The sequence below is a fragment of the Channa argus genome, chromosome 9 (genome assembly GCF_033026475.1).
Source record: "Channa argus isolate prfri chromosome 9, Channa argus male v1.0, whole genome shotgun sequence".
Taxonomy (NCBI): Eukaryota; Metazoa; Chordata; class Actinopteri; order Anabantiformes; family Channidae; genus Channa; species Channa argus.
Genome location: NC_090205.1, coordinates 11,667,027 through 11,691,977, shown reverse-complemented (window position 1 = coordinate 11,691,977; position 24,951 = coordinate 11,667,027). Strand labels below are relative to the sequence as shown.

General features: G+C 39.2%; 4 protein-coding genes across 7 annotated transcripts; 1 reads left to right on the top strand and 3 right to left on the bottom strand.

The window, feature by feature from the left end:
* Positions 1-249: 249 nt before the first annotated feature.
* Positions 250-3,893, bottom strand: mitd1 (MIT, microtubule interacting and transport, domain containing 1). The gene is made up of 7 exons (XM_067515682.1): positions 3,623-3,893; positions 3,432-3,533; positions 2,199-2,335; positions 1,504-1,587; positions 1,297-1,409; positions 1,024-1,084; positions 250-901 (listed from the first exon to the last, which is right to left on the bottom strand). The coding sequence occupies exons 1-7, from the start codon at positions 3,765-3,767 to the stop codon at positions 806-808; spliced, it is 738 nt and encodes a 245-aa protein (XP_067371783.1). The 5' UTR covers positions 3,768-3,893; the 3' UTR covers positions 250-805.
* Positions 3,894-4,088: 195 nt separating this feature from the next.
* On the top strand, positions 4,089-6,401 carry mrpl30 (mitochondrial ribosomal protein L30). Of its 2 annotated transcripts, none has more exons than XM_067515685.1 (6): positions 4,089-4,171; positions 4,291-4,410; positions 4,852-4,938; positions 5,213-5,359; positions 5,778-5,851; positions 5,999-6,401. In XM_067515685.1, the coding sequence occupies exons 2-6, from the start codon at positions 4,369-4,371 to the stop codon at positions 6,129-6,131; spliced, it is 483 nt and encodes a 160-aa protein (XP_067371786.1). In that variant the 5' UTR covers positions 4,089-4,171; positions 4,291-4,368; the 3' UTR covers positions 6,132-6,401. The 2 variants fall into 2 exon arrangements, with proteins under 2 accessions (XP_067371786.1, XP_067371787.1); XM_067515686.1 differs by having other exon boundaries at positions 4,096-4,206.
* A 1,014-nt stretch (positions 6,402-7,415) lies between these two features.
* Positions 7,416-11,372, bottom strand: txndc9 (thioredoxin domain containing 9). 2 transcript variants are annotated; one of them, XM_067515683.1, is made up of 5 exons: positions 11,228-11,372; positions 9,547-9,750; positions 8,562-8,680; positions 7,754-8,008; positions 7,416-7,662 (listed from the first exon to the last, which is right to left on the bottom strand). In XM_067515683.1, exons 2-5 carry the CDS (start codon positions 9,718-9,720, stop codon positions 7,542-7,544), a joined length of 669 nt encoding a protein of 222 aa, XP_067371784.1. In that variant the 5' UTR covers positions 9,721-9,750; positions 11,228-11,372; the 3' UTR covers positions 7,416-7,541. The 2 variants fall into 2 exon arrangements, with proteins under 2 accessions (XP_067371784.1, XP_067371785.1); XM_067515684.1 differs by lacking the exon at positions 11,228-11,372 and adding an exon at positions 11,017-11,196.
* A 1,236-nt stretch (positions 11,373-12,608) lies between these two features.
* rev1 (REV1 DNA directed polymerase) lies at positions 12,609-23,221 on the bottom strand. 2 transcript variants are annotated; one of them, XM_067515680.1, is made up of 22 exons: positions 22,898-23,221; positions 22,096-22,197; positions 21,848-21,980; positions 21,175-21,343; positions 20,535-21,044; positions 19,616-20,418; positions 19,159-19,257; positions 18,936-19,052; positions 18,542-18,668; positions 18,319-18,447; positions 18,054-18,208; positions 17,852-17,971; positions 17,540-17,760; positions 17,265-17,437; positions 16,933-17,162; positions 16,658-16,851; positions 16,240-16,524; positions 15,377-15,476; positions 15,056-15,258; positions 14,778-14,928; positions 14,592-14,694; positions 12,609-14,485 (listed from the first exon to the last, which is right to left on the bottom strand). In XM_067515680.1, the coding sequence occupies exons 2-22, from the start codon at positions 22,159-22,161 to the stop codon at positions 14,374-14,376; spliced, it is 4,200 nt and encodes a 1,399-aa protein (XP_067371781.1). In that variant the 5' UTR covers positions 22,162-22,197; positions 22,898-23,221; the 3' UTR covers positions 12,609-14,373. The 2 variants fall into 2 exon arrangements, with proteins under 2 accessions (XP_067371781.1, XP_067371782.1); XM_067515681.1 differs by lacking the exon at positions 21,848-21,980.
* Between the last annotated feature and the right edge of the window lie 1,730 nt (positions 23,222-24,951).

The window sequence follows — 24,951 nt, the reverse complement described above, 5'->3', positions numbered from 1 at the left end:
TGCGATATGCACAAAATGTCCAGAACAGCTGAGTAAGTGATAATTGAGATGAGTTTGTTTGTTAATTGGAAATAGCAGGTTTTACAAAAACAGAACAAATAGCGAAAAAAAGCAAAGAAACTGAATATATGATCCATATACCAAATATATATCAAATTAAATGTATCACAAATTAAATAAAATAGATGTGCAGAATGTGTGGAATTGGGTAGAACAGGACAACCTCTGATGGTGAAATAATATAAAACAGACAATTTATGACATAAAAAGCTCTTTTATTGTAATTTCACATGTTAAAAATTATACTTCCACCAGATGGCATTATAACTGTAAAGACCACAAAATTATAAAATATTATTTATTAAGAAAATAATTTATTAAAGTCTATAAAAAGGTCTTGGAAAAAAAAGACATTTACAGTTGGGTGAAGACGACTGCATCGCAATATTTTGAAATGGCAAAGTAATTACTGATACAAACATTTGTACTAGCTATATCTGCATTAAATCTTCAATGGTGATAAACATTTTTTACTATTTTTGCCATTTTAAAATAAAACAGCAAACTTCCTACGCAATTCTAACAACAAAACAAACACAAAAGACATACAATTATGAGAATAAATGATCATGAACAATTATAGTCATAAAATCTTTGACAACTTCTCAGTTGCACAACTATTATGAGGCTGATCACATGCATGTGTATATTAAGGCGATTCCAGCAACACAACAGATGTGTCTTTGACAGGCGAGTAACTTCAGCCTCTAGAGTTACAAAAAAGTAAATAGAAGCCTCATGAATCTCATAGACTTTTTGTGTGTTTGGTGTGAAAAATATCTACAGTGGTCTCTTGGCACTGCCTGAGGTCATAGTCACAATATCCAAGAGAGAATCTGCCCTGTTGGACATAACATTTTACAAGAGAGGTTGATGTTGATTCATAGCACAGTAGTTCTGACAATGAAAGAATGGATGAATATTAAATACTATTTGTAATCAAAATCAAGGTTGAAAACTTACCTTTGGTTTCTTGAAGTAATCCAGCCCTCTTCCAATTTTTATGATCCAACCATTGTCAAACCTAAAATAAATTAAGTCTAGATTACAACCACTAAATAAAGCGAAAACTATGAAAGAAGTGGTGCTAAGGAGAAAGTAAACTTTAGTTTTTACAAAAATTATTTTCTTTGAAAGATTTAATATACAGTATATGGTGTGTTGTTTTAATATTAAATCTGTCATTTATTTTGTCAATGACGCTGCTGTACGCTGCCGTAATAATTTTAGCTGTACCTGATTTCCCTGTCATGAATAGTGGAGGAGTACTGCAGATCCAGAGTTACTCCCTGAGCACTGAGACTCTCTTTCATCTCTGCCAGAGCACTGCTTTGTTGGCTGCCATCTGCCTGCAGCACAGAACAGAGGCTGTGAAACAACAGTATTAACGGAACATGCTATAAATTTTTTACATAGTGTGACCTGTTTGTTTGAATAACGTACGTCCTGTGAAGTGAGGAGATGGATCAGTTTCACCTTGCAGGAAGCTTTTAACAGCATCTCACAGAACCGTAGGAAGTTGTACAACTGTGGCAAAGAAAAAGGGGGTTAAAAATATGTCAAGGGCTAAAAATCTCGGTCAAAATTAATAAACAACAACAACTACTGAAGTATTCAATTAATAAATGTAAATATATAAGTATTTAAATATACAGCTTTTCTTTTTCATACAATCATCATAAATCTAATATCTGTGGATCAAACAGAAAAATGTAAAAATGTAAAAATTAAAATTTAGTGCAGAGTTTTCTATATTTGACCTGTCTCTGACTTTTCTACTGTGTTAAATCCCATACTTTCAAGAGTTCAGGATTAGGTAATAAGGCTGGACTCCCTTAAGACGCATATCACTTAATGTTTTTTTATAGCGCACATTCCCATTGTAAAAAAAGCAAAGTTAAGATAAATTATTAAAAAAACTAATAACTCTTAGTTAACTCTAGGTTTGGAGAATTCTGAGTTCAAGGTAGTTGACTGCTTTGCTCTGGAGGGAATTCAACCTTGGATTGATACAAACATGACTATGAATAATTCTTTGTTTGCAGTCATTAAACAAAGCCAAATTAAATAAGCCACAATTAGGTTAAAAAGAGGAGTTACATCTCAAAACAAATCAACAATAAAAAGTGGGCTTTCACCTGGTGAGTGTGTCGTACGTATGGGTCTTCCACCCAGACCTCTGAGAGAGAACTGCTGATGTACGGCTTGAACAGAGACTCGTAGCTATAACCAATGGCATCCTCTAATATTCTAATCTGCTCGTGATACTTTCCATCTGACATGAGAGGGATACAGAAACAGAAGACCAACATAAAGAATTTCTAAAAAGAAAATGCACTGTGAATGCTTCGGCGTTGAAACGATTTTCCAAGCAAAGCTGAAAAAAGCTGAACCGTTTTTGCTGAAATAGCTGAAACGAAACAGGGGGCCTGATGACTAAATTTTTTTTTTCATGAGTTTGCACGTCCTCCCCATGCTTCCCTGGATTCCGAGCCACAGTCCAAAGACCTGCATGTTAGGTTAATTGGTGACTCTAAATTGCCTTTAGTTGTTAATGTGAATGATTGTCTGTCTGTGTATGCCTCTCTGTGTTGGTCCTTAAATAGACTGGTGACTTATTCAGGTCTAAACAGAATAAGTTACACATAATGAATGGATAGATTTATTTATTTATTCATTCATTCATTCACAGACAGTACTGCTAAACGTTGTTACAACTACAAAACTGATTCCGTACATACAGGGGAGACAGTAAAAAGCAAATCTGCAGAATCTGCAAAAACTATATGTAGTTACAGATTACTGTGTACATTTATTCCACACAACCATGTCAACACCGTCAGCTGTGATGTGTCAACAAACATATGTGCATTTGCAACTCCACACAAACCTATACCTGTAAGTGCACACAATAAAATAGTATGAATTTGAGAATCTAACAAACCAACAAAACCTTTCCAGTATCCACATCGCTGTTGTGGATGCCATTGTTTCAGCTTTGTAGTGAAAACTAAGATCTCTGACTGTGATTTTAAATCTAAAGATATCATGTTCCATAACTGTAAACCTTTTAGTGAAAAGGATGACTGCACTAAAGTAGTTCTGCACCTTCTGACTCTACATTTCATACCGCTCTGATCTTGCTGTCCCTTCAGCCCCAGTACATACAATCCCTTGACCAATTTTAGCCAGATTACATAAGTAAATAAACATTAGATTGTTTGAACATTTGTTAGCGTTCATTTGACAAAACACAAATAGGTATTTGAGAGGGGCACAGCCCATTTAATATAAATGCCAGCCTGACCCTCCCTGGGGTGAATTGGCCATTTAGATCATAAGCCAGATTTGAGTACTTGAGCACCAATTACCTTCTTTCATTTGGCTCACGTGCGCTTTGATTTGCTCTGCTCTGTCCATGTAGCCCTTTATCTTCTCCCTGTAGTGCCCTCTCTTTGATTCATCTGTCACAGCTGCTGACACAAGAAAGACACATATTTTTGTCAATTGTCTTCATTTTACTACAAGTGTATCTATGTAAGAGAGAGAGTACGACATGGACCTTTCAACACGTCCATGAGCAGCTGGATGCCCTCCTGGTACCAGACCAGACACTCCTGGAAGCGGCTGCTGTGGTCCAGCTCCACCGCCCGCTTTAGCAGGGAGATGGCAGACGCCTCCATCCCTGACACATGATTTTGAGTCATTGTTCTGTCCACCCTTCGCCTTTTAAAACATTCTAGAAAACTCGCACTGTATTCATGCTCAAGCCGAATGAGGAAAATCACCGGATGAAATGGTACCAGCTTCCTGACTTGATAGCTACGTACGTGTGCCATAAAAACAACTCCCGGAGAAACGTAACCTTAACACCGTGCATTTGTTTATGAATGGATGCAGTTTCAACAAAACACACAACAAAAGTAGCTATATTTATCTTCCAAATGATATAAATGGGAATATATATTTATATATTTTTTCCTTTTTTAGAAATCAAATACAATTTTATAGGAACATTGTACAAGAAAAATTTGTTATATCGGAGCAGTTTAAATGTAACTCATTCCGGTGGAAACATCCACGAAGGGGAGAAAATTGGTGATATATCAACGTGTGTAGTGTTTTTTGAGCTCTTCAACTAAAATTGTATGTGGATGTTTGGCGCATATGATGATATAGTTACAATTGTGTTGTTTTCACAACGTTTGGTTATTATCAATTGTTTTTAAGGGTTAGAGGAGCTGTAACCTTGACCTGCATGCTTGCAGTTCTGGTAAACTTGAAGGAACCCTTGAAGGAAAATATAATATGTCAGGTATCTGGCGCGGTATGAGCTCACTGTCAATCAAGGTAAGAACATCAGAGTATTCTAAATGCTTTAGACGTAAACTGAAAACAGTATTTCTCTATTAGAAGTGCGAACGTTTACTGGCTTTGTCTTAGAACAGAACTGGTTGACACGTTTGTTTAACACATCCAGCTCATGGGGAAATTTGACTTGTACAACTACTAAATGATAATAAGCTTAAACATGAAAAAATGATTAGACTCAAGTGTATATTGTCACATAAATATCATTGTGATATTGAATAATGAAATTCAAGTTTAAGTCAATTCAGTTTTCATGCTCAAATAGCCACCAGTTTTTAACTTGGTAATGGGTCGTAAATTGACAAATTAATATTTTCTTATAGTTTATTCTTGTGTGCTACTGAGAACAAAGCTGCATGTTAATCTATGCTATAATTTAACAGTTGTCCTTTGTCTTGTCTCTGATTTTGTGTTTTACAGATCCTGACAGAAGCTACAGTTTTGTCACCTTGCCCTGGGTTTGTGTCAGCACGCAGTAAATTTACAAAAGCAAGAATCCCTAAAGAGGTAAGAACAAAAGCAAAAACCTCAGGCGTCTTATTTATACATAATTCTATGCGTTCCAGATTTGTTAAGAACAGTACATTTTCATTACTACTAACTTAAATTCATGCTGTACGCACATGGCTCATATTGGTAAATTTAGCAATGATAGAGGTCATATCATTTGGATCCTCCTCACAGATTAAATTTACAAAATTCTAATGCAACTTGCAACAAGCTTTTTTTCCATCTCATTCCTGCCATTGTCAGTATACAAAGGTTACGTTTGTCTTTGCAGCTTTTTGCTGAGAGATCAAAAGAACATGAAAAATATGGTGGGGATCCAGACCAACCTCATAAACTCCACATAGTGACAAGAGTTAAAAGTGTGATGCGAAGACCACACTGGGAGAAAGAGATGGTGAAACACCTGGGGCTTCAGAAGGTAAGGCTTTTGTCGCCGTTCTGCACTACTAGGGCGGATGTAGCTCAGTTTGTAAGGCAGACTTACACAGACCACAGGGCCAGTGGTTTCATTCCCGGTCCCTCCTCGCTCCTGATAGCCCAGGTGAGCACATTGGAGAATGAATGGGTAAATGAGAAGCAACATCGTAAAGGCCTTCGGATAAAAGCGCTATATAAATCGACATTTACCATTTACAAAAAATTACAGTAGTTTGCCTTTTCTGTTAAACAGTCGGGGCGGCTGTAGCTCAGTTGGTAAAGCAGTCGTCAGCATCTCAAGGTTTGGTCACAGTGCGATTTTTATCACAAAAGCCCCATCTTCTACAGCTCACTTTTGCTAGCAGACCTCAGTGTTGTTTTTGTTTCCACTAATTTTGTTCTCTCTGGCATGAGTTTAGGCAAATACCCCAGTGATCCACAAAAACACACCTGCAGTCAATAGCCAACTGAAATTTGTCAAACACCTTGTAAGGTAAGATAAAACTCTCTAAATCCTCAAGCATGCAATAGAAGGAAATCTGATGACATCTATTTTTAAAGTATATAATAAATTTATGTTTAGTTATTTAAGAGACAATAATTTGCTGCCCTTCTGTCATCTCTGTCCTGAATGATTCAGGATTCAGCCACTGAAGACTCCCTATGGACTCCCCACTGAACAGGACATGGCCGACACATACATTAACAGCAAAGGAGAACTTATTGTCCATCGTCTCCTCCAACCTGTAGACCCCAAGGCTATAGAATCTTAGTTCCTCTCAAACAACTTATTCAGATTTATGTAAATATGGAGAAAAAACAAAGACTACCACCTGTGATTCCACTACACAGAAAAAAAAATGATTTGGCATCACGTGGGCTTGATGGCCGCTGCATGCAGCATGTTTTAATTGGTTGGATATGAGCTATTAAAATTTTGCCATCAAACTCTTATCCAGTTTGAGAACTTGCAGTCTCATGAACCAAGTTAACCAGTTTGTCATAATATTCTTTCTTAATAAAAACCTTTGTGGCACGTTTAATTGCAAGTCGTTTTGTCTCCCTATATACATTCCATTTCAGTCTCTCTTTTAAACATATACAAACCACCGCGTCTGACTTTATCTCCGAACATCTAACATGAGCTGTCCCTCTGACATACTCATTCCTGATCCTGTCCATCCTTGTCACTTCTAAAGAGAACCTCAACATCGTGAGCGCAGCTACCTTTTTTTTAAACACTTCTGTGTCACAGTTCCATTCTACCTAGGAATTCACATTCAGTTAGCTGTTTCTATTCTTTCAAAGATTGGACTGCAAATGATATTTAAGGAATATCAACATTTTCCCCCAAAGTAAATGTTACCAGCAAGTCACAAAACGTGTTTCACCACTTCCCACAGATGTGTTCCAGTGATGAGATGCTCCACCTTGTCCTCGCACTGTATGAATGGTATCAGCAGTACACTTAAATATGATGGGCTTCGTTTGCAAATTGTCTTTGTCGCTTTCACCAGTGTTTGCCACATTACATACAACGTGGTAATGTGTTATGTAGTATAGATTCAGGACAGTGTGTACAGGTTGGCATTGTTCTCACTGTCCTGTTTCACCTGAGGAAGCAGGTAAACTTTCTCACGTGGGAAATCTAATTGGGCCGTATCAGCTTTTAGAAGCCACAAAAACCAAAGACTAACGAATTTTAGGAGCACACATTTAAATGTCTTTAAATGCATTTATTAGTTACAAGTTAAGACAAACTTTTGCTACCAGGAAATGTCGTAAAAATCTATGTTGATAAGATGATTTTGGCACTCGTATCATGATTTCAATTCTACAGTCTCAGATAAAAGAAAACGTGAAATAAGCAGAATTACCCAAATGACTATACATGTAATTCAAAAGGTTGTATCCAACAAAGAGACCCAAATCAACAGCGATATTAAAAAGGGCTAGTTGATAAGTGAGCAGTGGCTCAGTAAAACAGAGAATTTGTGCATGTCATTTGTTTAAAAAAAAAGTAGACAATTTGTTAAATAAGACTGACACAAAGATAGTTAAAGTCTGGTAAATTTATTATACTGGTAACTCACTGAGAGGAGTTGAGAAGATAAATTAAGGTGGGCTGTCTGCTAGACTACAATAATGAGGTAGCCCTGAGAGGGAAAACCAGGTAACTGTTTTCAGTCATCTCCAGAATCGGAATCTGAGTCGTATCCTCGTCCTCTGATGGTTTTCTTCTGTACTGCAGTAAACTTTTTGCCGGATCTCTGTGTCACTGTGGGCGGTTCCCTCAGATTACCACTGGGACAAAAAAAAGAAAAAAAAAAGGCATATGTCAAAATTAGGGCAATACAATAAAGGTCTTGAAAGATTAAGCGAGTCTCCATCTTACCTGTAGTTAATAACATCTGCACAGCCAAGTCTCCATTCAAGCATCTCTGTGGGAAACTCATCTGTGTTTCCCAGGTCAGTGAATCCAACAACATAGTCCTTGGTTTTTCCATCAGTGAGCAAAGCCAGTGTAGGAATTACCTTGATACGGAGCCTCTCTGTGAGAAATGGGGCTTTGTCTGCATTCAGTTTGATGAATTTTGTCTCCAAGTGCTTCTTTGCCAAGATGGCCAAATGCTTGTCAAGGATCCTACATCTATATGTAGGAGACGGGAGGAAGAATACACAACAAACTCCTTAAAACACAATTTAAATTTGAAAAGCTTTAACTGTAATTTCTGCCAGATAAATAAGTGAAAACATTATTAGTACTTTTGCAGGTTATGGTTATGTCAGATGGCATTAAAATAATAATTTTAGCACTACGTTAAATTTCTTACACCTGACATTCTTTTGCTTATGGGATCAATACAGATATAATAAAAGATATCTATAATGCCAAGTTAATCAAAAATCAATAATGTGGACACCATACTATCCCATCAAGTTGCAGAGCTAGAGAAGAAACATACAAAAAGCTCAATGCCAAAAATAAGACTATTTACATCTTTAATAATCGTAAATGGACAAACCTGTTATCAATCCTCATTGAGTAAGCGAGCTAAACCTATCACACAAAACACATTGCTTGCAGATTTGCCAATGTACGATTAGTAAAAAATTAAAGATCTAAATGCTCCTTGAGTGCTCTGGAGTTTTTTGCCATTTATATATTGACGCTGATATAATAACACATGCTATGGACTTACCTGAAGGTAGAATTTCTGTAAAAGTGGCAGACAACATTCTTGCTTTCCTTGACCTCACTGAAAAAGTCTTTCTCACTTGGGATTTCTCGGTACTCACCGTGGCCTTTAGACAACCACTCCTTTAAAAAAAAGAGAAAATCGCCCATGGGTGCCAGAACAATACATCTCAAATAACAAAGATTTGTTGTCATATTAGAGGAAAGTGAGGACATGCAGTTTCATCTGTCAATAGATTCAGGCGTGAATAATAGCAAACCCTTTATCTTTGGAAAAATCCATTTAGATTCCTATCCTATCAGGAGACAGGCAAGGGGTGGTGCTTAGGCACCCGAGCAGGGGGCAGAACATGATGCCAAAACAAAGCTGCAGAAGTGAGGGTTTTGTTTGTAATATGGTAGTAAACCACAGAATCTCGTGAAAAAGCATTTCCAAAAAGAAAATGCACAGTGAATGCTTCAGATCTAAAAGGATTTTCCAAGCAAAGCCGAAAAAAGCTGAATTGTTTTTGCAGAAAGAGCTGAAGTGTTTGGTTTTGCTGAAAGCTGAATTGAAGCTACTTAAGAATAGCTTAATGTTTTGCTTTAGCTAAAATAGCTGAAATGAAATGTTGCTTCCTTATATACTGGTTAGATGAACTCCAAAGCCAGACCTTATAAACTTCAAAGGCAATCATTTTTCAAAGTATAAAAATCTTTAAAAGGATAAAAGATATTAAAAAGTTGTATACACGCATTAATGTCCTTTATAGGCTAAATCTATTGAAGTCTGAATAGTGTTCCAAGCTGAAAGTATGCCGAAGTAGCTAGGCACCAATGCTGAAGCATTCACAGTAATTATTTACCTTTTTTAAGTTGCACTTGCTGTAAAAAAATTGCTGTAAAACATTTACTAAACAGCCCTGTTTCTTTCATCTGCTTTCGATTCATATGTAATAAACTAGCCTCATACAATTTACTGTATGTAAATACTGTAAATACCCACATACCTGTTTCTGTTTGTGGGCTTTTTTAAGTGCCTCTAATCGCTTCTCCTTCAGCCTTTCCAAATCATCTTCATCCATTTCATTCAGTTTGCTCAATTGTGCATCCACTTGCTCCTCCACGAGCTTAGCTGACTCCTCCAAAACCTTTGCAATGATTTCCATCGATTGTTTGGCCATTGCTGTCCTCCTCAGTTTCAGAATCTCAAACTTGAGGATAAACAACAGAGTTAACAAAAGTGTTAACAGAGTTAACAAAGGAGTTAAGAAACACCACTAACTTCATCTGTACAATGTATTTTTCTGTGATTCAGTGACAGATTAATTAAGAAGGAAAATAATAATTGACAAGGGACACAATGGTCTGCTCTCCTACTGAATCTACTGTTTATATAAGTTATGAGAGCCAAGACTTCAGACCAACATTAGATAATTTATATAAAAATGTACACTCAGTAATGCACATACAATAAACTGTACACTTCTTCTTTTCCTTTCAGCTGGTCCGTTTCAGGGGTCGGCACAGCGAATCATGTGCCTCCATCTAACCCTGTTAACCCTGACGTCTGCATCCTCTTCTCTCACATGTACTAACTTCATGTCCTCAATCACTACATCCATAAATCTCCTCTTTGGTCTTCCTCTAGACCTCCTCCTGCCTGGCAGCTCCAACCTCAGCATCCTTCTACCGATATATTCAGTCCCTCCTCTGAACACGTCCAAACCACCTCAATCTGGCCTCTCTGACTTTATCTCCAAAACATCTAACATGAGCTGTCCCTCTGATGTCCTCATTCCTGATTCTGTCCATCCTCGTCACTCCTAAAGAGAACCTCAACATCTTAAGTTCTGCTACCTCTAGCTCTGCCTCCTGTCTTTTCTCAGTGCCACTGTCTCTAAGCCGAACAACATCGCTGGTCTCACCACCGTCTTGAACACCTTTCCTTTCATTCTCGCTGATACTCTTTTATCACACAACACACCTGACACTTTTCTCCACCTGTTCCAACCTGCTTGCACTCACCTCTTCACCACACTCGTCGTTGCTCTGAACCGTTGACCCTAAGTACTTAAAAGTCCTGCACCTTCTTCACCTCTGCTCCCTGTAACCTCACCGTTCCACCTGGCTCCCTCTTAATAACACACATGTATTATCTCTTGCTGTGGCTAAGCTTCATTCAGCTATACACTGAGTTTCGATTTTGATAAAATTCAAGAAACCTATAATGTTACGTTGTTGTTTAAGCTGTTTTTGAAAGACGGTGTTTGATGAGAAAAAAATAAAATAAGCGAGCAGCGTCTCCTCGGTAGAGACAAAGCCATGAGAACGACTGGGCACGCCTTGTTTCTACTCGTTAGCTAGCGTTGGCCTAACTGCGTCAACTAACACTGAACACAGGTTATGGTTGTCCATTTAATCGACATTTACTTTTACATTGCAGCTCGACACACATGTTAACCGAAACGTAAACTTACCTAGCGTGAAGAAATAACGATAACTTTGGCAAAAAAATGAAGAACCTAGAAAATACCAGCTAGCGCTAACCTTACAGTTACTGTTACCCTGCGAATCTAGGTGTGTTAGCTAGCACTACACTTGCAAGCTTCAGATATTAAAACGCACGAGCCTTGCGGGTTAAAACAGACATATAAAAGTTCGTAAACACACCGCAGGTTTCACGGTTACCTGGTGAATAACGCACTGATATGACGTCCCGCAGCGTGTGTCCGGTAGCCTGGGAAATATTTTGCGAAGTGCGTATCGAAGCTTGTCTGGATGACGTCTGAAGCCTCGCCGGCAGGGACGTACCACGTGACTGGTTCACAAGGTAATTTAGCGCGACATTCGAAGTATGGGAAGTTGCCTACGCGCTACAACTGTTGGAAATGTTTTACTTCCGAACAAAAATAAATGAAAGAGTTTCCCCAAAAAAGAAAACAAAAGCACATTCACTGTGCCGACTATTTTATTAAAGGGTGCATATTTAATGACACCATGGAAAGTAGCTTTATTTAATTCCGTTAAAAACCTATACACAAACCATATTACAATGGCCGTGAATGTCATTGTGATAGCTTGACCTGTTTTCGTTCAGTATCTGGCTTAGTAGAACAAATGAAGCGTCCGCAAGCTTTGCCAGTGAGTGAACCAATTTAATGAAAAGCTTTTAATGCTTCATGAAGCTTCATCTCGCCATCACTAGAATAAAGAAGTTATTAAACACGTCTGTTAAACGGCCGCAGCGGATGTAACGTCACGAGAGATATGTTGACGTCAAACAAACTATATCCGGGTAATTTATCCAAGAATAAAGGAAAATAAAGGAAAACGAAATTCTGGGTTTCCTTTCCTCAAAACTATGTAGAGCTTAATAGAACAGAAAGTGGCAACAGTCAGAACATGATGCAACAACATGATGGTAAAATTCACAAACATGTAACACTAGGTTTATGGACGTGAGTCTATTACCTTGGTGCATGTTTGGATGTGTTTAGACACCCCTACCTCATATACCTGCAGTCAGATGTTCAACACTCAGCCAATCTAACAAATGCTGATAGTGATTTCAATTATTAGTAACTACTAGCAATGATTGTAATTATGGCAAAACATGTACAGTAATAAATTTAAAAAAAAAAGGGTCAAACATGACTGTTGGTAAAGGTGGAGCTGATTTTAACTGCTATGTGGTTGTTCAAACTTAATGATACATTTATTAGTTCATAATATTTGTATATTAAACCACCAGGTGGTAATGTTGTGGATGCTCAGTGTATGTCGGATCAGGGGCACTTTAATTAAGATAGCGCTCTTTTATTATTTTTGCGTTCTGTATTTATTAAGAGTGGCCATAATTTTGGAAAGTTCAATAAAGTTTTATTTAAAAAGCATTAATGAAGATAGAGAATGTTAAGCTTAAGCTTTTACATCCTTTTTACCAGTTTGGATTATGGCTGTATGAGAAGAACCATTTCCCCCTTTCAAAGATAATTTGCAGAAACAACATTATCATGTAACACCTTATTGTAGTGGGTCGGTCAGTACCTTGGGAAAAACAAAAGACAAATTAATTAATACAGAGTTTATTACCAAGATTTATAAAACTTACAAACAAGTTCACAGCTTCAGGTCTTCAGGCACAAGCCAGTTTAGAGAAGACAAGACTGGCCAATTTTAACTCCTGGCCATTCCTTTCAGAAAAGATATGACAGGTGAAGAGAAGCATCTTGAAAGTAAATAGATACTTGTACATCATGAATTACATTCATTTCAGCAAAGTTAAAAACTGACAGACTGATTTGGTTTGCATATAGGGATACGGTTTTAAACTAACTTTTTATCCACACGCATTACATGGTGAGGTCACAAGCCTGCCAGCCGCACTGGCTGAGTACATCTAATCACCATTATAATGGTTAACGTCACAGAAATACACACAAACCATAGAAATGTTGCAAATGTCTTAAGTACACAACATAGGTTACAGAGATAAAAATCTGATCACCTGTTCCTATGCAAATCTATTCCTATATTCAGATTTATGAAACCAGTGAAAACACGCTTGAATACCAAGATTTAGTCAATATACAAAGCTGTATGAAATGTTACATTATCTAGAAGGGACATCTCACATATTAGTCAAAAAAATCAATGCATAGGCTACTTATTGATTGCCATAACCCCTGTCAACATCCTCCCAAAGTCAGAGTGCTACTGAGAATCAACAGTTAACCTCATATAAAGTACTTTGGCCAGCTTCTGATTTCCATTTTGGAACACTTACAAACAATTAAAGAGTGAGATTTACAATTTAAAGACAGTTACTAAGATTTCAGTACATGTAAACAATACAAGAGGTAAGTCCTCTACATACATATTTTCTTTTAAAACCTTAAAAAAGGAACTTTAAAAACCTTATTTACATACTATAATAGAGTTTGGCACTTTCTTTTGCAAGAGAAAAGGAAAAAAGATACTAGACTAAAACACCATGTTTTACTGCTTTTGTGACACAACAGTAGTAGGTTTTTCACAGGTCAGTACAAGTGGCATGGAGCACCAAAGAAACGGGAAAACATTTTAAAAATGTATTTATAAGCCTACCATTTTTTAAATGATGTGTTTGAGGAATGCTACAAGGCTGACCACTTTCCCAAAAAACTAAATGATTATTTGAATATGATGGTTATGTTCACCACTGTCATTATTTTACACTCATTTGAGTGCATACATAAACAAACAATAAACCCTTATATACCTGTGTATAAATTTTTAATCCCTGGACAAATAAGGGCAACTCAACTGTTTTACCGGATGGAAAATACTCACCAGGAAAACAGGTTTAAAGTCTTACAATTCCTTGGCTTTACTGGATGTAAAAGAAATGGTCAAGCATTGCATGAAAGAATCTTAAGATACATTTCATATGGGTATAGAAACTAGTCTTGGCATTAAAAAAAAAAAAAAAAAGAACCACATATGAAAAATGGTAAATTTTGAAAAAAGCTGCTACGATTATCACTGTTCTGGGTTTTGATAAGTAGATGCTAACTAGATTTCCTGACCTTCAGTTTGTGTTACTTGTCCCTGAAAGAGAAAGTACAGAAAGACAACTGTACTGCTTATACTCTCATTAAATACTTCCATGGTTCTTGTAACACATTTTTATGTTAAATTTGTGGGGGAGGCTACTTAGAAAGGTTGCTGAAGAGAAGGAAAAATCATCATTCAAATGTCATAAGTGCAGAGGGCCTTGTAAAAATAAAGCGAGACAAAACATTAGGTGGTAATGGTAACAGTGACACAGTGAAAACAATAATCCTTCCTTGTGTTTAGGTGATCTTCAGGGTGCTACCATAAGCCTGTTGCACAACAACCTGCACATTGTCTAGGATGAAGTCAAAAGCCATACTCCAAACAGACTCCACCGACTGCTGCATGAGTCTGTAAAGAAGAGAAAAAAAAACAAACATAAAACTTAAGTAATAATTTAAAACAAAAAAGCGAGGGAGAGAAAGTGATGAATGCGGCAAAGCTGTGCAGTACTTGCCTTTTCATGTATTTTATAATCAAATCCAACTTCTCCAGATCTTTATCCTCGATCAGTTCAGTGCAGTATTTCACCACCTGCAGGATGTCCTCTTCCATGGGTTCTAACAAAATTAAGAGGTGATTTACATGTCTGCTATTTCACAAACAACAAAATCAATTGCATATGCTGGCATTATACCTGTACCTGTTATGGTTGTGACCCATTCTCGTAGGAGTGTTTTAATGTCTGTCAGATCATAGGCTCCGGCTAAAGCTGGGGCCGAACGAGGAACAAATTTAGATACAGACTCTGGGATGTCCAGTTTTGAAGAGGATGTGGAGGGTCCACTGTCAGTCTGGGAAGGAAAAACAGATGTGAGCTCGAGAGAAAAGTCACATTAAAACCGATATAAACCATCTCTACCTACCTTACTGGCACCTTTAGGACTTCATTGTCATGCATGAAAAAGTTTATTGGCTCACCTTTACTATGTTTGTTGTTTCCTGTGACCTTGGAATTGGTAGGGTTTTGGCTGGGCTGTTTGTTATGTGACGTTTCTTCAGAGGTGATGGTCCTTTTTTAACAGGACTCACTGTATGTTTTCTCTTGTAGCGCCGCTTCACCCGACCAGTGCAAATTCCTCCTGCTGGCTGTTTTAACTGCAGCAGTGGATTCTTCTGCTCCACTAGTAAAAACACAAAACGAAACAAAGGGGAAAAAAGTATGCGACGAGAACACGCATGCTGATAACGGTTGAGAAAGAAAAAGCCATTTCTTTACAACTAATTAATCTAGGGACTTACACATTTTTGCCTGAGGCTGGACAGTTGTTATGCGGTTATAGGCAGACGTCAGTTCTTCCTGGAGCTCTTTAGGAAGGGCAGCAAATACATCTGGATCAACCTATAGTCACAGAACAGAGAGTGAAGCTGAAAGTCTAAAGAGCGGAATTAGGGTTTCACATCGTGTGCATTAATATAATGTATATTTGTAGCAAAGTACAGTTGTGCTAGCACTCATATTTGTGACATTTTTTCATTAGCATGGTCTGAGAATATGTGCTTAAAGTTTGCTCCCATCACCCAAGTATTACAAAAGGACAAGAAAAAGAGTAGATGTTTTAATAACTATTTTTTTTTGTCCTTTCGGCTTATCCCGTGAGATCACAATGATTCGCCACAGCGGATCATTGTCCGCATGTTGATTTGGCACAGTTTCTACGCCGGAGCCCTTCCTGACAAAACCCTTCCCAATTTCTACTGGGCTTGGACCAGTACTGCACAGCTGGGAAGGGGAATGGGCTGTTAGGGGTTCAGTGTCTTGCCCAGAGACACTTCAATGTTTTAAAAACAATAATAAAAAATAACAGCTTTCTTCCACTAAAGGAACCACATGTTAGCAATAAAAAAGACCACATTAGAAAAATGTGTGCCTCTGTTTTATACATAAGAGAATAAAAAAAAAAATTACACATCTAATCTAAAGGCTTTTTAATGTTCTCAAAAACAGGGTTTTCTCATGCTTTTTTCCATTGCAGCAGATGTTCCAGTAATGAAAGAAAGGCGGTTTGATGTTCCTGCTCTTTGTGCTTAAAATGTACATACAACTTGATAATCATCACACTCATAACACACTGAGGTCTCAACCTCTCAACACGCATCCTTACTTGTGAAATGTTAGGCAGTTCTAGTACAATTCCTGGACTGTCTGGCTGGTTTGGAATCTGTAAAACAAAGGTTCCTGCAGGAGAAGTGTGTGGTGCAGGTCCAGAGGCAGAAAAAGAAAGAGGGGAGGTAGGACGAGAGCGATTACAAGTGGGTTGTGGAAGCAGAGAAGAGGGCTGTGGACTGGGTGAACGCGAGGTATTTGTTCTTCTTTCTCGAAGAGTCCACGACTGCTCCACTTGTTCTCTCAGTTCTGCAGGCAGAGCTTCCAAAACAGAACGATCCACCTTTAATATCAAAAAAGAAGCAATTTGTTCAAAAAGGTTTTAAGACTCACAAATAATTTTATTGTCCCCAGAGGGCAATTATTCATTGTTCAGTCCTTTTTGAAGAAATCAAAAATAACTTTCAAGTCCTCACCTGTGAAGGGGAGGGGACCTCAATACTGAAGTTGAGACATGTTCGAGAATGTTTTGGAGTTTGTCTGCATACCAGCTGGTCTTTGCTTGTCCCTGGGACCGGCTCTGGAGAAGATTGAGGATGTGGAGAGGAGCCAGGTAATGTGGCTGTGGTTGAGGAAGTCTTTTCCTGATGGTCATTATTATCTGCAGCATCTGTAAAATTGATCTTGAACTCAAATAACTTTGAAGACAGCATCACAGTCACAAACGTAGACACAAAAACATTTTACAAACCTCTGTTGTGGGATAGGGCACTCACTCTCTGGCCGAATAACATTTCTTTGATGGAGCGTGACCCATGACCCGTGGAGTCCGGGCAGACAGATTGATTTCTTTCAAGAAGCTGAACCTGAATGCCGACCCCTCTCAGGTCTTGAACCTGCAACTTCATGGCATGGAACAGCTTGATGACTGCAGCGGCAATCAGCTGACCATTGTCACTGGATTGAGCAAGCATGACAGTCCTGACAGTGCAAGACAGATAAATATGAGTCAACAGAAACACAGTGACATGTAAAAGCAATAGAAGGAGAACATTATCAATCACTCATGTGTTATTTTCTTACCTGGCTAGATTATCACAAATACTATGACCACCATATTTAGCCGGTTCCAGTGGAGCGCCAACTTTGCGAACCATAACCTTAAGGGTGACTCTGCGACCCCGCAGCCCTGCCTCTTGTAGGCGTCTTTGCACCTCCATGGATAAGTTGGTCAGGAAACACTCTGCCTCATCAATCTGATCACACGGGATGAGGACAAGAAGGTAAGAAAAAAAGAGAATGAAAACTCAAGGAAGTTGTCAAAAAAAAGGAAATGAGAGACCTGGAACTGGTCTAACCTTTGTAAAGCGAATGTTGTAGTTCATCTCAGCTGAGACAGACTTTCTTTCCTTCTCATATCGAACAGGTCTGTCATCCAGCCCTCTGCAGAAGCGGAACAGGGTTTGTCCAGTTCGTGGTCCAAACTTCTTCTGCAGCTGAGACAGAGACACCTGTCGGAGGTCCCCACATGAAATAACACCTACAGCAGCCAACTTTCTGCCCATAACAGGCCCTACACCTAGAGAAAAAAAAATCATTTAGTCACTGATTTTTCACACAAAAGCTAAACGTCTAATGAACAAGACCAGCAGGTGGTGCTGTACATTTACCTGGTAAGTTGGTCACTGGCAGGTCCCTAATAAAATCATCCACATCTTCAGACCTCAAGAAGTGCTGTCCCTCTGGCTTTGCCTTTCGGGTCGCTAGCCGAGCCAACAGGATGTTGGACCCTGAACAGATGAGAAGTTAGATTGAATTTGTAAAATAAAAACACAGTCTGGTTTAATTTTCTGGCATAAGACACAAGCTCACCCATGCCCACTGAGGCACAGCATCCTGTTTTCTCCTTGATTTCTGCTCTGATCGCTTTGGCAAGATCTTCTGGGCTGATCCCCAACTCAGCAAGCACAGCAGAACCATCTATCAACACTTCATCACAGCTCAGAGCCTCAATGTCATGGGTATAACTGAAAAAAAAAAAAAATTAACACATAAGTGAAAGAGAGTGTTTTAGGTCATTCTACAGGTCAATAACAGGGAAGTGAGTAAAAAGTAACAGCCTGTGAGCTATTCGTACCCAGCCAGAATCTCATACATGGTAAGAGCCACCTCTTTATAAGCCTCAAAATCATATGGTACTGACTGCAGCGATGGGCATAACTGTTTCGCTTTGCCAAAAAACATGCCATTCCTCACACCAGCTTGCCTGTGAGAGACAGCAGATTTTGTTAATACAAAACATCGTTATTTGTGCTGTTTAAAATCAATGAGACACACATGTCCACGTGTTATTATCTTACCTAGCCTCATAACTGCAGGATGCAATCTCAGCCATTGAAAGGGCAGCAGCATCTGGGTCTACTCCCTTGGTATAGGACTCTGGACTCTCTTGTGAAGGAGTTGTGTGTAGATCATCATCGGTCATCTCTAAGGGTCAGAACAAGGGTACTTTTGGTCATTTATACACAGAGTACACTGGAGCAAAGTACAAGACTCTCAAGGACAAACAGAGTGAGTAGAGTCCTTTTCAGACATTGGCTATGTAACTTTGGACAGCTTAGTGTTTATTAGACATCAGTTAGTTTCATCCTGGCAAAGCCTTGTATCACACAATCTGTAAAAGGCAAGGCAGCAACGCAGCAAGGCAAGGTGGCCTTTCAGTGCAAGTCTGAAAGAATTTTTTAACAGTCTCACCAGGTTGAGGGTGACTGTATCTCCTTTGGTAGTACTGCTGCTCCAGCTGAGGGTTGGCCCCTGGTCTCAGGGGCACTCTGCCCTGTCCACGGTTACTGGTCACAGCTACAGGTTTCCCTGCAAGAAAACCACCAACTCAAACAAGCCCTGAGAACTCTATATATCTTTGATACTCATAAAGAAGTTTTGTTTTGTTTTTTTAACTGAGGGTACACAGGTTTACCTTTAAGGTCTGGCCGATGACGGATCCCCACAGACACAAAAAAACAATCCATGTCCACATGAAGAACACAAGATTTAACACTGTTCAGTGCTGATGTACCTGAGACATAAAGATATATCAGAGTGTCAATAGGGTTTCAAATTGCAAAAAAAACTGAACCTCTAAGTTAAATAGGAATCTCAAGTTTCCAGTTTGACATAATGTCCCATCAGTTTACTGATATCTCATAAATTAACAAAAATGCTTGAGATGACTAATGAACACTGTCCATCGTGATACACCACATTTCAAAGATGTTTTTAAAATTTTGCCGTTATTAGATGGGCCACACTGAAACAGCAGGATGCATTGTTTTGACAATAAAACAAAGATAAGCAATCAATATCTTCAATAACAGATTTTGATTTAATAGACTTAAAAGTAAAAAAAAACATTAAATTGATCCTTTCTTTCCTACCTTCAAACCCTGTAGAGCACTGGGCTATAGATTTTCTTAGTCGGTCTTTCCCAGGAAAGGATACACTCCCTGCTGTTTTTCGTTTGCTGTGCAGTTCATTGACGTATTCAGAAAATCCAGTCCTCCACGTGGAGATCTGGTGTAAACGTGAATGAGAGTAGAACTCGGAGATCAAATCACCTGTTTGTGCCAACAGCTGTGGTGCAGACTTTGATGATGGGGATATTGAATGGTCAATGGGAGTTTCAGGTTTGTCAGTTATGATGGTTTTGTTAACTGAGGCAGGTTCAGATGAAAAGGCATACTGGTGACTTCCATTCAGTCGAATTGGAGAATGTGATAGAGAGCATGATGCAGGTGAAAGGGAAGTCTTTTTGAAATCTAAACCAACTTGAAGGGATGGCTGGAGCCGTTTTGGGAGTAGCTGTGCTTCGGTTGCTTTTATAGCCTCTTCATAGGTGGGTGGAGGTGGTTTAGGTCTTTGCTCACTGGCTGCTTTGTGGCATTGCTTTGGAGGACTGTGGGGAAACTCATAAGGGTCAGGTTTAGTCTGAAACTGTACTGGAGTTTTATCTGCAAGACTCATAACTCTGCATTCAGGCAGTTCCTTGTAAACACAGGGTTCATCTGTAACAGGAGACAGGTCCTCTGGCTTTAAGGCACCATTTACAAGGTGAGTGTGTCCATTGGTCAGGGGTACTTCCGTCACAACCTGCAGGAGAGGATCTTCTTTGCCACACTCTTTCATTTCATTCATTATTGCATGGCTCATCACATCCAATGAAGACTGCAATAATCCATTTCTGTGAGATAAAAAGATGACTACTTAGTATTAATGTAATTGTAAAAATATGCAAACTTTACAAGGAAAATATCGCTAAAAAGACACTAAAACAATTAAGAACCATCCTATACTCACAGTTTTAATTCCACTTCTTTGCAGCCACTCTGGTGTGTATTGCAAGTGTTGGTCTGAGGTTGTTGTTGGCCACCTCTCTGGTGCTGGAGATTAGGATGAGGTGTTTGAATAGTAGACTGTGGTGGCTTTGTGGGTCTGGGGTTACACACAGGGTGGGTATGTAAAGGGCTTCTTTGTCTGTGAACGTTATTGAGGTGACTGGATTCTAAGTGACTTGGCTGGTTACTGAAGTGAGCTGCAGAGCGGTGCTGGATAGACTGAGGTTGACTGTTGCTAGGGTTAGCATTGGCTCTATATTGGCAGTTCGAGGACTGGTCATAACTGGCAACAGAGCACTGAGCATTATACTGTGGCAAATGAAGGTTTTGATGGACGTTCATCTGCAGCATCCCATGGCTCGGCCCTGCGATCTCTGAGGTCTGGCGCAGAGTCATGCCAGGAAAGAGCAGACCTTTTTGTTTCGTGTACAACTGGTACTGTAGGTAAGGCAGAAGCCGACCAGCTTTGATGCTGATTTAAACAAATGACAAAGTTTAAACAGAGTTTTTTTAGGTGATGTTGAAGAATGTCAATTGTATCATTATTATTATTATTATTATTATTATTATCAAAGTACCCACAACGTGTACATATAACTGACCTGTCTGTGATCCACTCTGGTCTCATGACCTTTTCTCCTTTGAGCTCCTGAATTTTGCAATTGGGCAGGTTATTGGCAATGATGTGGGTGGTCTTGGTACGAGAGTAGTAGATGTGGAACTGGCCACCATGCAGCATCATCAGTCTCCGCAACTCATCTGCACTTGGTTCTGCACACAAACCGGCAAAAAAACAGTAACCCCCCCAAAAAATTATAATGTTATGTTCCTAAAAACCAATACACACAGGAAGCAAAAAGACAGCTTGAAACACCGAAACACATTCACTTCCATTTAAACCCTCCCACCTGCAGCAATTTGGCAACATCATACTGGGTTGAAGTACTTTAACTTGAAAAGATAATGGCATAACACAAAAGACCCTCTGATCTGATCGCATGGGTAAAAGTGCAGCAACTCATCTTCTGCGTAAGGTGACCTGAACAGATACTCGTGGAGTTGGATAAAACATCACAATCGCAGATAATGCCTGTGTCCTGTACAGCCACAATGCAGAAAGCTTGTTTTTGTTCAGGCTACTGGGACATATGGGGAAGATCATTTAAATTGTCAGTGATTAATCATTTATACTGTGACGGACTGAAGAAACTGTGAGCGAAGGACACCAGACAAAGGAGTAACACGTTATAAATTAAGAATGTAGCAGAAGATTACCTGTGTATCCATTAACATAAATAGCCACTCCACTGAAGATGTTAGAGCATGTGCCCTCTTTTTGTTTTTCTCTGGGGGCATCGAGTTCAAATTGCTGGTCCAACTTGGAGATTTTGGTGGCCATGTAGCCACCCTGCACACATGCAGAAGAGCATTGACAGAAGAAGATGAATCACTTTCAGATCACTCACCACTGCATGTGAAGAAGCTGAATTTCTATCATGCATTGCTGATTGAGAAATACTCACCGTTTCAGCCCAACCATTGTCATCACTGGCATTGGCTTTCTTCTTTGTCCACCCATTTCGACTCATACTGAGCAACCCGAATGCACAAGGGGACCTATCAAGCTGAGATCAGACAAAGCAGAGTTATTTCTTAGTCAACTCATTGCTTATTTCTGTTGGACAAATAGACAAATGTGTTTGCGGTGCACATATAAAGCATTTAATACATCCTGAAATTATGCTGGATGGCAACATTAAGATGAAGTTGTTCCAATTAAGTTTATGACACTACACTGTCACATTTGCAAGAGTCAACAATAGAGTGTTTTGTTTTCCTCATGTGCAAACCCAAGGACACAGACAAGCTGTGGCACTTATCACAGGTGTCATTTATGACAGTTACATTATGAGATAAGTGTTATTTCAACATGAATGTTATGATACTGATTATATGCCTTGGGGGGAATTGTTTGAGTCTAAGGACATGCCTGGACAGTTCCTCTACCTTTGACAGGTAGCTAGGTTACCCCAGAGCCCCATGTGGCACTTTGTCACTTTTTGCATGCTAACATTAGCCTAGCTGCTCTTAGCCATGCTCAACATTAGCTAGTTAATCATGCATGTCCCTGCGCCACAACACGACAGTAACACTAGGTCAGTTCCAGCAAACACAAATAAGAGTACAGGCGTGTTGTGTGCACTCGCCAACAACGCTGCCAAACAATGGATAGTGTGGCCATATGACCGTGCAGCGCTAATCCTGGTTGTAAACAAACAGCGGCGCTGACTGGATTGTTCGCTAACAGAAGTCACTCGCTTTTACCTTTTCTCCTGTCACAGTGGGCTGTTAGCTACAGACTTCTTCTCTGCAGATACTGTCCAGCACAAGCGGCTTGTGCGCACTGCTTCAACGAGGTAACACCAAAGAAAGGCGGAATGAGAATCCCGCCCCCTCCCCGACAGTTAGCTCGAGCCCTCAGCCTTGACCTGCTCAACAGAAGTCCTTTGGGTGAACTGAAGTCTCCTTATTTTGTCATGCTGCCACGCCATGTCTCCTCAGCATTTTCGCTCACCCTCCCAATCCTTGTGCTCTCCATTTCTACCGCCTGATCGCTTTGCTTTCCCTTCGCTCACTGACTGTCGACTAGTAGTTCCGGAGACGGATTTCAAAATAAAATACTTGAGGACAAGGGAGAGTGTGTTGAGGTAGTGGGGAAAAGAAAATGAATTGAGAGGCATTTGTCGTTTCGCATTTGAAGAACTCTACAGCCACTCACTGGACCCAGGCGACTGCCAAGTGTCCATGAACCCAGAGGGGACCCCGAAGCCCTATGTTTTCTACATATAATTTGAGTTTACACAATCTGATTAACCACACATTTTTTATGGAAATATACACCACTGAATTAATGTAAATTTCATCATGATATTTACATCTTTCATCCTGTGATTTTTGTCTTGTAAAACTAAGCTTTTAGTTTTATATAGTCAAAGGTGAAATTACGCAATAACGCACTTTAAGATTTCAACCACTCTAAACTATTCTCTTCATTGACAATAAGTTATATCTGCTAATTATTTCTTTATCACTAGTACATTAATACCTAAATTGTTTAGTGTGTGGTGTTTCGTTTGGTCGAAAAGTGAAACATTATGAACAAAAATGCAATGCAGTGCTTGAAATGTGTATCTGAATGTAATAAATTACCTCGACATTCCAGTATAGTCAGTAAGTACACTAAATTAGATTTTTTTGTATCTACTTCCATCTTATTTGAATTTCTAAATTATTTATATAGAACAAGGCATGGAACATATACTTTTTGATTTGAAGTGTTTTCTGCATATTAAAAGCCTACCTATGTGTGTTATTATCGTACTAATATTAATCAGCAGAATGTATATAATTCAACTCCAATCATTATTTTCATAGGCTACAGTTTCAGATGCAGGGGGGGCATAACAGTCCTGCTAATCGATACTTTCTATCATATATAGTTATATATATTTTTAAATGTGTTATTTATATTTCGCAAATCAATTTCAGAAGTCATATTTAATTCAGGAAAAACTGTGTTTTGTTGGCTTTATTTTTAAACACGAAAAAAGCTCGACTTCCGGTGTGTTTCAGCTCGACGCAGGTCATAGCCGGTTTTTTTAGCTTGAAGTTGTGCTCTCATGCTGCCACTGTGTGGGCAGCCGAGTTCATGTCAGCTCGTTTGACTGTCTCATAGCCCGGTACAGTATAAAGCCGCCCACTGATTGACGTGAAGCCGTTTGACGTTGAACGGCAGCTTATCGCCCTCGGACAGATTGTTTTGCACCTTTAGAAAACTGTTTAAATTAGGAGGAAGTTTGTGTGCACAGTGCTATAATCCGTCCGAACTGCCTTCTTAGTCAGTCAGTCAGGAACAGTCTGGGATTTTTTTTTTTTTAATGTCTGGTGTGTGTACTGTCTGGCGCGGAGCACAAGTCGTCCTTAGACGGCCCGGCACGCAGGCAGCGAACGGCCGTGACGCAGAGACACGTGCAGGATGATGGAGGCAGCAGCGGCGGCTGTGGGTATGGTGGTCCGCTCCGACGACCTCCAATTGTGACTATATCATACGGTCACATGAAAATTCATTCAAATTAAGGCCACGGCTGCTGATCATTCCAGCGTTAGTGTATAAACTAAAAATACTACAACGCCCCGTTGAAGTCAACCTGTTTGTGTTTTGTGGATGATTATGATTAATATAGCACACGATTTATAAGTTTCATTTTAGATCAATCTGCAGCAAATGATACATGGTAAATGTACAAAGAGAGAGGTTGTTTAAGGCAATCTGACAGCTCTTTGCAACACCTGCAGAAAAACGTAAAACACAGTCCAGC